General features: G+C 37.6%; 1 protein-coding gene across 16 annotated transcripts in view; it reads left to right on the top strand.

Annotated features, from left to right (window-relative positions):
* Positions 1 to 12,257, top strand: part of nrxn1a (neurexin 1a) — a 95,646-nt gene that overhangs the window by 69,998 nt on the left and 13,391 nt on the right. For 6 of the 16 annotated variants that reach the window (XM_055043176.1, XM_055043179.1, XM_055043178.1 and 3 more), the window contains 7 exons: positions 1,702 to 1,892; positions 3,170 to 3,343; positions 5,175 to 5,294; positions 6,147 to 6,328; positions 8,938 to 9,109; positions 10,008 to 10,097; positions 11,145 to 11,452. In XM_055043176.1, the coding sequence (XP_054899151.1) occupies positions 1,702 to 1,892; positions 3,170 to 3,343; positions 5,175 to 5,294; positions 6,147 to 6,328; positions 8,938 to 9,109; positions 10,008 to 10,097; positions 11,145 to 11,452 (1,237 nt within the window). Of the gene's footprint in view, positions 1 to 1,701; positions 1,893 to 3,169; positions 3,344 to 3,626; positions 3,654 to 5,174; positions 5,295 to 6,146; positions 6,329 to 8,937; positions 9,110 to 10,007; positions 10,098 to 11,144; positions 11,453 to 12,257 lie in introns of all 16 variants that reach the window. The other 10 variants (XM_055043183.1, XM_055043184.1, XM_055043185.1 and 7 more) reach the window with 2 other exon arrangements.

The following is a 12,257-nucleotide window of genomic DNA, read 5'->3' on the forward strand; positions in this document are numbered from 1 at the left end:
CATCTTCTTTTCTCACTTTTTAACATTATACCAGGTGATTTTTTTTTTCCTGGTTTGCATCAGTTAGGATGTAGGCATTTGGATCACATACATGTCCTTAAAGTTATAGAAGGGATTTTAAACTGGGGTCAAAAGTTTTACTAGTCTCCCACAATAGTTTTCTGGAGTTCTGGCCCATTCCTCCTGACAGAACTGGTCATGTTTGTCCTCACAGCTTTCCATCGCTCCCTTTAAAATTTCTATAGAACTAAGATCAGGGAAGCATGACAGCTACTTTAAAACATTAACTTTATTGTTCTTAAGCCACTTCATCCACTTAAAGAAGCCATTTGTGCTCAAGTCTCAACATTCTGGTTGTTTTCAAATGTTGCCTCAATATTGTAACATAAAGCCATCTATTTTGTGAAGTGCACCAGTCCATCTTGCTGAAATACACTCCTAAATGTTTATTCTGTATTTCACAGGATGTTCTCAGACTAGCAGACTTCCCTCTTTCCCTCCAAATGTAAAAATAGTCATTTTGGCCAAACAGTCCGGCTTTAATCTGGCTTTTTTTGTGTTTCTTTTGGAGTAATGTCTTCCTCCTTGCCTAGTGGCCTTTCAGCCCATGAAAGTAGAGGGCATGGCACACTGTGGAAAAATTACCCTCATCTTGTCAGCTTCAGCAGCTTCTCCACAAGGTCTTTGGCTTTTATTCTGGGATGGAGTTGCACATTTCAGACTGAAACATGTTCATCTCTGGCACGCAGAACCCGTCTCCTTCCTCAGCGGTGTGATAGTTGGACATTCCCAACATGTCTATGCTTGCGTATAAATATTTAAAATTTATTCTCATGCTGCTTTTAATGATTTCTTTTTCCCTGAGCAGCATTTCAGCCTTTCTATGAATGTAATTCTCTTACTTGCTTCAACCATCAGCTTTACAAAGTCTTACTTTTGTTCAAGTGTTTAAAACCGCCATTTTGCGCTAAAACTCATTTATCTCTGGGACACAGGATCAATCTCCTCGCTGGGCGTTGTGGTGGCTGGACATTTAGGCGTTTGAACAGATGAAAGTGGCAATAGCAGGCTGAACCAGACTTGTGGAAGTCCATAGATCTCTTCCTGGTCTTGGTTTTACTTTCTTTATTGTGCTTGTTGTGTTACATGACATTACATCCAAATGTGTGTCTCAACTACTGTGAATACATTAGCTTACCAAGTCTTTTTATCTGCTGGTTTAAAAGCCACGTCTATGTAAAATCTGACTTTTTAAAAAGTAAGAAAATATTTAAAGACATTCTCTATCAATATTGTGGCACCTAGAAAATCTAAATAATTTGGTCATCTAACTGAGCTAAAAAAGGGAAGTTTGGCTTGAGAAACAAGTGGTTGTGTCTTTTTATAAAGACGATGAAAATCTCTGGTTTCTATTGTAAATGAAAGCATTTTTTTTTTTTTTTTTACATTTAAAGCGAGTTTGCCCTTGATAAAGAGAAAAGAAGTTGACAGTGAGGTTAAAATGGCCTGTTAAATGTACAATATAAAAATGCACCAACCCAGCACCTCTTTTTTAAGTCTTGTAATTAAGCTTGTACAAGACAGTTAATAATGCCCCGAAGTGTGTGACCCTGTGTTGTTCTTCATCACAAAAGTGATTAATTTGCTTTCTCTCTCCTCCGCGCTCTGCTTAACCCCTTCCTTTCTCCATTTGTTCCCCAGCTACCTTCATTACATCTCTGACCTGGGAAACGGAGCGCACTTGATCAAGGGCAACTCCAACAGTCCACTTAATGACAACCACTGGCACAATGTGCACATTTCCCGGGACACAAACAATCTGCACACGGTCAAGATTGACACCAAAGTTACCACTCAGACCACAATGGGAGCCAAGAACCTTGACCTAAAAGGTATGACAAAAAGAAAAAATAGAATATCAAGGTTAAGGTTGATGGAGCTTGTTACCTTGAATTATTAGGCTGATATTTCACAGAACAGTGTTTTAGCATTTAGTGATTAAACGCTCATTAGTCCTAGAATGATTGGAAGGTTAAAGGAGAAATTTGGGCTTTGAGGAATAGACAGAATAAGAGTCTGCCTACCAGTCTTAAGTCAGCTAATTAACACCTTGCCTCTCTTTAATTAGTTCAAAAACAAAGACTGAAACCAATTTAGTTATTTCTTTTACAGAGTTAAGTGGCAGACTATTCCCAACCAATCAGCTAAGAGAGTTTTTGTTCTTGCCGTTGGATAGAGTTAAGCTTCCTCTATCTGTTATATTCCAGTCTTCGTGCTAAACTAAGTTAAGTGTCTCTAGGCACAAGCTGCGTATTATCATACAGACATGAGAGCAGTATCTTTTTTTCCAGAGTTGCATTCATTAAAAAAGCAATTAGCCATACTTCCCGCTGGAACATTTTTGGGGTAAAAGCATGTATAATCGATTGTTTTTAAATTATTAAATCAAACTGATAGCTATTCACTGTCAATTTATGGTTCCTGTCACATAACTGCTAACTGCAGCATGGACTGGTGTGAGAGTCTGAGAGGATGCTAACCTTAAGAAATACCAAGATTTAATTGTGGTTAAAATGTTTATATCATGTCAGAAAAGTTAACAATATTGTTCAATTATTGTTACCTACTGTTCTTATGCTGCTAATATCAAATGATACTGGTTTCACCGTCAGCAAAAGTCACTATGCCATTTGAGGAATTCTGGGTGGAATATATTTACAAACAAAAGGGGGAGGGGTTTATTCTTAAATGCAAAATGTATATTTTTTTTTACATTTTGGTTTAAGTACTGCTCTGAATAAATTGTTCTTTCATTAAATGGCCTTTGTTGAGTCTATATTCTCCAGTTATCAATTAGTAAATTGCTAAATTATTTGCCGGTGATTATTTCAAAAACTGATTCATCACGATTAATCAGAATAATCGTTTCTGCCCAATTCACAGTAACCTGCATATTTTAAACCTGAATCCCAATAAATCGATTACACAAGATTTGTGTAGAGAGTCCATCATAAGTGATTCAAACATTTTCTTTGCATTGCTGCCCATGCGTTGTGTTTCTGTTGCCATCTAAAGACTTTGGGTTGAGGAATCTTCTCATAAATCTTTCATAGACTAATTAATAATAGATCAAGTAGCTTATGCTGCATCCTTTCATGCTTCTCCACAGGTGATCTGTACATCGGGGGCGTTACCAAAGAGATGTACCGTGAGCTGCCGAAGTTGGTTCATTCCCGGGAGGGATTTCAAGGCTGCCTGGCAACATTAGATCTAAATGGCCGCCTTCCGGACCTCCTTGCTGATGCCTTGACCACCATGGGGCAAGTGGAGAGAGGTTGTGAAGGTGAGGCTCCATGGCATCAGTTGTGTTGCAGCCCTCCATGTCCCTTCCTCTTTTGCTTTCAATTTTCATTTAACTCACTGCTGTTACGATAACCCACTAACACAGCTTCCGTTCCACTAGCTGTAATTTTTACTCTCTGTCTCCTCAGCCGGTCTTCCATTTTGTTTTTTCTGCACATTGAGTTTTCTCTCTCAGCTCCACTCTTGCAGCAGCTCACAGGCATCTGTGTGCATTGACTAACCATCTAACTTGCTTGTTTGCTTTTTTGTTTGGCCGACAAAAGTTACATTGATGAAAGCTGACCTGCAAGGTATATCGCTTTGTGTGAGCATGTGGGACGTGTGAGTGTGAGCGACTGAGTGTGCTTAAAACTACCCAGTGATGTTTAGTGTTTGTGTGGATCACAGCGATCCAGAGTCAAAGGTCAGAGTTGATTTTTCCTCTCCTAACTGTTAGAAACGTTACATCCGCTTGACTTGAGTTCCCCACTATTCCAGTTTTCTGGCTTATTAACTGCATGCTTTGTACCCTTTTCCTAAAGACTCGTAGCTACAATTCAATACTCCACTGATGAATCATTTCACAGTCTTTCCTCCATGCCTCATGTTAGAACTTCAACGAGGGAATTAAGTTTCAAGGTTTGATGTTTTCTTCCTCATGAGGCACAGAGAGGAAACTGACAGAATGATGAAGACTGAGTATTGGGACCTATGCCTTTATAGCTAAACTCCTCCTCCAGCCTCTGACCCAAACATCAAGTCTCACCACATGCATGTCCTCCTCATTTCAGTCTTTTCACTTGGTAACAATCCAATTTAGGTCCAGTTCTAATTATATTGTCTTATAGCATCCTTCTATTAGTGAGTCTATCTACAACATTCTTGTAGGCATTTGCAGTGCTGGCCATGTTTATTGATATCCCTGCTAAAAATGTGCAGAAAAAAACTTAACAAAAATTAAATTTTATTGCAGTAACTTAATATCACACTGAAAAAATTTGAAAACAAAAATCAACCTTTAATGTGATTGTTTTTATTTATTTATCATAAAAATATTAAATAAATTATTTAAATTATTATTATTAGGGTAACCCTACCACTTATTGGTAACACTACCGGTCATACTGTGTACATTTTTACTTAGAACATCTTGGTATTTCAACAGGTCCATGAAGTAAAGTTTCTTCAAAGATCCTTCAGATAAACTAACAGTTATGACATATGAGCTGCTTTTCTTTGTTTCAAGCCCATCTGGAGTGTTTATTGGGTCCAGTTTATGTCCCTGGCAGGCTCCACATTTCTAATCGAGAACCAATTAGAAATGGTTCTCCCTTGGCATCTGATTCAGATTTTGCATGGAACGTTAGTAAACACTGTGTATTTTCAGTCTTTTTTATACAGACATATTGTGGTTTTTCTTTTACTTCATTACCATTTTGTCTGTAAAAACTATTCAGTCAACTTTGGTTATTGCTATATAAATATCCATATTGAATTTAAACATTTATCAAATTGAAGGTTGCATTTTTCTTACATTTTCAGTTTGATAGTCGTATTCAGATGCAATAAAAGATCAATTTATTGTTCGGCTTTTTACACATCTTTCCCAGGGGTACTGATAAATATGCCCAGCACTGTATATGATTAATTATGCCATTACAGCACAACAGTTTGCAGCTTTCAGTCTGTAAAGTTTTTCAATTAAATGTGGCCCAAAAATAACAACACATCCCTGTCATTCACAACAATGGGCTGCAGTATAAACCACAACAAAGTGTTTTTATGATTCTTTTCAACCAATTTTTTTGCCACTGCCATGTCTGTCACTGCAGGTCCCAGCACAACATGTCAAGAAGACTCCTGCTCAAATCAAGGAGTCTGTTTGCAGCAGTGGGAGGGCTTCACCTGTGACTGCAGCATGACATCATACGCCGGGCCGCTCTGCAATGATGGTGACGATTCTCATATATTCTGTCCTACAAATAAATCATGCAGCCTGTTAAGGCTGTAAAATCTATTTTTTTCTTAAATATTTGCTCTATCTTGCAGATAAAATGTAAGATTTTTATTTAATATTTAGGTATTTGACGTTTCTCTGCCTTTTTTTAAACAGATCCTTTTGCAAATTTTGCCAGATAAATGTTTACCTACTTTTTATAAACTGTATAATGGGGTTTGGGTATGCATTAATCAGAGCCACCACAGGAGGGCGCTGTCAACTACTTCTAAAATGAAATAATAACTCCAGCCTCTTAAGTTGAATTCCTAAAAGTGCTGTGTTTCAAACAACAAAATCGCTGCATTAAACTCTTTGAACAGCAGAGAAGGAGTGTCCAAAGTCAGTCCTGGAGATCCGGCGTCCTGGTTTAACGCACCTGGATCAAATGATGGCTCATCAGAAGAACATTGACATGCTGAAGAGGTTGTTACTACTGCCAGGGAGAGAACTAAAACATGCTGGATGTTGGCCCTCGAGGACCGACTTTCGGTGCCCCTGCAGCATAAGTGACACACACAATAGTTTTGTTGCTGCCCTCTGAGTCAAACAAATGCATGAGTTGGTATTTGCATGAGTCATCCCAGCCTCCTGGAGTAATGCTGAATAATTTGGGAAACACAGATTTTAGATCTTATTCAAGCCTGTAGGAGGAATAGTTAAGCTGTGACATTTAAAACTTCTATTACATTTGTAATTTACCAAATGCTCGTTATTTGTAAAACATTTAGCACCATATGAGTGGTGGTACCATCCGCTATGAGGACTGTGATTTATAAACATGTTGGTTTTTCTCTGTGCTGTCTAGCTGGGACCACCTATATCTTTGGCCGGGACGGCGGTGTGGTGATTTACACGTGGCCGCCTAATGAGCGTCCTAGCACCAGGGCGGACCGACTGGCTCTTGGCTTCAGCACCCAGCAGAAACAGGCCGTTCTACTCCGAGTGGACAGTTCATCTGGCCTTGGAGACTACCTTCAGCTGCAGATAGTAAGTCTACGCAGTCACTTTTAAGCATCATTTAGGCGTGTTTCTTCTACATGCAAAGAAAAAAATTTTAAAGTTTTATTTATTTAATTAATTCAATTCAAGAAGTGGAGCTTGTTTATTTATATAGGGCTAATTCACAATAGGCTTTCTCAAAGCACTATATATATCTATATATACATATTTGTTGTCAAGTCTAAACAATCATGCAAACATAATTTAAAGTCAAATACATCCATTCCAAATTTGGTCCTATTTATAAAACAGTGCTGTGAAGCTCAATTTATTAAACCACTAGGTAAATATCTTATTGCTAAGGAAACCCAGACGATTGCATCAATTTTGCTGCATTTCTCCTCCTGAAGGAGCATATAGCAACAGCGTATGGTTGATTTCATTGAGTCGTTAACTTTGCATCAACCCTTCATAGATTAGATGGAGCCTGCATGTAGCAAAATAGGAAAGGAGAACTGAAGGTTCTAATGATTATTTTAGTAATCAATTATTCTATCGATGAGTCAAAGAAATAAGAAATTGGATTTTTCTTTTAAAAATAGTCACATTCTGCAGATTTTTCTTCTAACATGTAAGATTTTTATAGATTAGAAATTCATTAAAAGATTAGAATAAAATATTTAATAATATTTTTTAAATATTATTAAATATTATTTATTACCTAAAATACAATGTATGTAAAGAATAAAGCTTAAAAAAAAACTACCATCAAAATGTGGAAAGTTCATGTCTTTATTCTTGATTTGACATAAATTCAACATAGAGATAATATGTTGACTTGTTTAGTTTTTTGGAATAATTGATTAATAATTAAATATTAAATATATAATTAAATATAATATAGAAAGGTGCTTAAGAGGGGATTTCTTTTTACACAATCTGAACCTCCTTTTTGAGGTGTTCTGTACAGCATACATTTACAAAGATTTATTTTATTTATTTTTTTACTTTAAATGCAAAATGTTTTGTAAAAAAAATTGCTAAACTTCTGCTCTGAGTTTTTTTGTTCTTTCAGCAAATGTTTTTGTTTTGTTTTTTGTCTCAGACAATTATTTGACTAAATCGATTAATCTGATTAATTGTTTCAGCCCTTGACAGCACAGACATACAAAAAAAAAAAACTCAGCATCACTGGTCCAGAAGGCCCTACTATGTTAAAGAAACTGTATAGGGTTAATGGGAGCAGCAGATCCTTGAATTCATTTAGGAAAGAAGCACAGCTAAAGAAACATATAAGCTTTTTAAGCCAGTTGTAAACAGTAGTACATCCGGTCAGATGTAGAATCTTCAGTAGCTTCATCTAGACGAGAGAAAGTGATATTAACCTTTCTTTACATTTCTCTCAAGGTTGAGGTAATTCCTGTTGCTTACGCACCTTTTCACGCTCCAGTTATTTCTTTCTCTCATTAAGCAGCAGTGTGAATAGTCAGCTGTTTAAGGTCATCTTTTTTTTAAGACTTCCAATAGTGGTTAATCTAAACAAGTTTGGAGTTTCACTTCTTGAACTGAATCACAATGCTGACTCGGAATTGAAACTGTATTGCTCTCGCCTAAATAAACACACACAGCAGATCTATCATTACTAAAAATTGGTAAAGCTTGTCATTATAAAAGAAATCCACCAAAATGATCTCAATCTGCTTTGCGTGCAGCTGCCCCAGGTTTCTGATGTAAATGGTTCATTAATTGCATTAATTCTTTCAGATGTAATCTTAATGCTTTATGGTTTATCCTACTTATTTGCTAATGAGGGGGGAAACATGAACAAACAGAGCAGCTGCGGCTGTTCAGCCATGTTTCTGCATTTGAGTTATTTGACAGCCTCATTAATCAACCATGTTTCAGAGAATCTTCACAAATCTGTATGTTAGCAGTAATAAGGAGCGGACTGGCTTTATGGCCAATTACTGCAAATGTTATGCAAAAATGTGCAGAGCTAATTCTTTCTAAGAATCATCAAACGGTCATATGAAATTATAAATAATATTTATTGCAATAGAAACCTGGTGAAAAAGGCAAATACTAATGCGTTTTCAATGTTTTTAGATTATTCGCTGATCCTTTAAAAAAGATTAAGGAAGTTAATAACAAATTGACCGTGGATGGAAAGCTCCAGAGTGTTTTAAAGAACCTCAAGTTGCATTTAACTTTTGAATTTTGAAGATTATTGTATTATTGAGTCTCACCTATTTTCAGAAAATATTTGGAGGTTAATTATGTCCCTTTTAGCTGCTGGATAAACAGTGAGGCTTGAATTTATACACTAAGGCAGTATGAAACACTGCATTCATTACAATAATAATACAATAGTAATATAATAGATTCTAGGCTTACAATCTAATTATAAACATTAGTACCTGGTGCTTAACCACGGTGGTCTATATGTCTGTCTGTCCTTCCTTCCATTCATCCATTTATTTGTCCATCATAGCTCAATTTGTCCTTCCTTCCTTCATAATAAATGTTTTCTGTTTCTACTCAGAAGGACAGAGAATCCTTGACTTCTATCAATGAAAGAAGCATTTTCTCAGTGTATTTTCTCCTCCTCAAGCGAGTTCTTGACTAACAGACATCATCAATACTCCTCTGCTCCTCAGGACAAGGGCAACATCAGGGTGGTGTTCAATGTCGGCACAGACGACATCAACATTGAGGAGAGCTCCAAGTTCGTCAATGACGGGAAGTACCACGTAGTCCGGTTCACCAGAAGCGGTGGCAACGCGACCCTGCAGCTGGACGACCTGCCGGTCATGGAGCGGTATCCTTCAGGTAGGCCCTGCCCCACCAGTACAACCCAGTCCCGACTCCGCCTGTCCTGAGGCAGACCCCACCACACCTCAGCCCAAATCAAGCCATCTTTTCCTGACTGAAGAATGATAAACTTTTGTTTCTTTCTGTTTATTTCCACAAACTAAGATTGAGGAATTTGTTTTACTGTTATTGTGTTTGAAATGAAATGAAATATGTTTGATCTGACATGAAATATGACTTTTTAAACCATAAAATGAGATCAGCCATTACAGTAGCTTGTTTACTCGTCAGTTGTGTTATTTTAGGCCTGTTAAATAGAGTTAAAGGTAATTTATGTAAATAGTAAATTCAGCTGTTAGTGTGTTTTCTCACCATAAAAGAAAATAATAACAGTTGGTGCATTTTTGGATAAATAATAATTTTAAAACTTGGCATATTTTGAGATAAATGTTTAACTAGAGAGAAAAAAATAAGGCAAAAGAAAAAGTGTATTTTGTTGAATATATCTGTTTGTTTTTACATTTAAAAGGGGTAGTCGTCATAGGTAACATAATGAGACTTCAGATAGGTAAAATGATAAAAGGTAGTTGTTGTGAGGTGTGTGTGTATGTAATCTAAACTCAGTCAGTATGTGGCAGCTGTAACATTATTTCCCTGTGCTCTTGCAGATGTTAACCCCTGAAATGTTTTTTTTAAATTAAACCCAATGAACAGAGAGTAAGAGTCCGCTCACTGGAAACATAATGAGTGCGTCTTCTCTTCTGTTAGCAAAAAAGATAACAAAACATAAACACAGTGACATGCCGACAATGAGCAGACCATTACTTTCTTTTCATTGCTGTTCTTTGTGTATCCAGCTCCTGTACCACGTATGGATGTGCGTAATTACTACTGTGTTTTCATCTCTAAATTAAAGGCAACAATGATAACGAGCGCCTGGCCATCGCCAGACAGCGAATCCCCTATCGGCTCGGTCGAGTAGTTGACGATTGGCTACTCGACAAAGGTAAAAACCCTGATTAAAATTCCTTAAAACTTTGAGCTTAAAAATACAACATGAAGGCAGTTGATTATACTATATTGTGCACCATCAACTAACATCTAAAAATCTAAATCCATAACTAAGTAATTAAAAGTTGGGCAGGTTGTAGTGTGTAATACTGTGTAAACTCTAGTGCCTGTGAACGTATCTTGTTAGTGTGTATCTGATAATATCAGGTTAAAGGGACGATGGAGAGATTTAAATGTGAATAAATCGGAAAATAGAAAAAGTACTGATAAAAGATGCTTTATTAAGACTGGTAAATAATTTTACTATCAAGTTGTAAACAATAAAGCATTTATTAAAGATTTAATGTATTGAAAAAAAATTGTAATCAAGTTAAAGTACATGCAAATTATTGTTTAAGAATTATGTAAATTTGAAATGACTAAAAGAGCAATGCTTTTTGAAAAAATATGTAAAAGTTTTCCAACTAAACTTCAGCAAAGCTACTTAAATTAGCCTCTAGTCCCTTTAACAGTGAGCAGTGCTAGAGCTTATAACCTGTGCATGCTTTATAGGGCTGTGACAACTGTTCTCTAGATCTCTGTCTCTCTGTCTGCCTGTCTGTTGCTCCTTCAGATACGATGTTGTGCTGCACAGCCATCACCGCATCAACCATCTCTCAGCCCTGTCTTCTCGGGGCCTCCTGATTCCTCTTCTTCTCCTTTTTTCGCTCTCCTTCATCTGCTTTGCTCAGACTCCTCTGACTCTTTCCCTCCTTTTCTCTATTTTCTGTCATCACTCTTATCTCTCAGTCTCCTCCACGGTTCTCCACAGCTTCGATTTGCTCTGCCATGCTTAATCTATCCCATCCTCTCGCCATGCCTCGGGGGGGGAAGATTGTGTAACACTCAAACACTGTTGTATGTCTGTGCGCGTGTGTGTGGCGTGTATGCACGTATGTGACCACTGGCGTGTGTGTGTGTGTTTGTCTGTCCACTTTTCTTTTTTTTTTTTTTTTTTTGGTGCGTTGTGGTGTGTTGGGTGCGATTGGCTGTGTTCGTGCAGGTCGCCAGCTGACCATCTTCAACAGCCAGACGACGATTAGTGTCGGCGGAGGCGAGCAAAGTTCTCCAATGTTCCAGGGCCAGCTGTCCGGTATTTATTACAACGGCCTCCGCATCCTGAACATGGCCGCCGAGGGCCACCCGCACATCAGAGTGGAGGGCAGCGCGCGGCTGGTCGGCGACATGCCGTCCTCCTCCATCACGCCGCAGTCCAGTGCCGCAGCCGGCGGCAACCGGTCAGACTCCGCCCCCTCGATCAGTGACATCACAACCACCACGGCGACGAATAAGAAGCAAATTGTGACACAGGTGAGCACAATGTCCCAGTTTTGGTTTTTGTCCGTCAACGTCTGAAAGGGTTCGTACACAGTCTGGCAAAGTGTGGAAACGGATTTTGTTTATTTCCAAGTGGAAAAGTGCAAAGCATATTAACTTTGCAATTTGGACAATTCGGCTGAAAAATTTATCACAAAAAAACGGTTTTATATCAGTTGTTATCAATAACACTGGGTTACAAATAAATATTTTTTGGGAATTGTTCAACTGAATTAAGACTATTTTGTGCCTCTGAATCCAAAAATGGTAACCCTTTTTTTTCAAATCGGGTCAAGTTTTTAATCAAAATTGATGTAGAAAAATCTGATCTTCTGACTAAATTGATGGCATTTCTGTGACATTATCAGTTAGTTTCCATTAATAGTAGTTCTTGGGTGGGCTGACATCACTTTGAACTATGAAAACTTAAGGAGTGCAAAATCCCAATTTTTCCAAAAATGTAATCTTCAAAACCAGAAAATTTGATAAATCGATTTATTCCCCAGTCCTATTAAGTATTTTAATTTCCAGACTGTATTCCCATCTCATTGTCTAAATGTTTCCTTTTCCCACTGTCCATTCTTCTTTCCAATACTTTTTCCTGTCCTTCCTCTCTCATATCCTTCCTTTTTTTCCTTTGTTCCCTTTCTTCTTTCACTCCTTTTACCTTTCCTTCCTTTTATTTCCTCTTCTTGTCCTTCCTTGTTCTCATTGGGCCCTTCCTTCGTCTCGTCTCATGTCCTACCTTCCTCCCTTTTATCTGTGTCCTACAACCCCTGCTTCCTTTCTTTATTTTTGT

Source organism: Poeciliopsis prolifica, unplaced genomic scaffold (genome assembly GCF_027474105.1).
Source record: "Poeciliopsis prolifica strain line A6 unplaced genomic scaffold, Auburn_PproV2 SCAFFOLD018, whole genome shotgun sequence".
NCBI classification, from domain to species: Eukaryota; Metazoa; Chordata; class Actinopteri; order Cyprinodontiformes; family Poeciliidae; genus Poeciliopsis; species Poeciliopsis prolifica.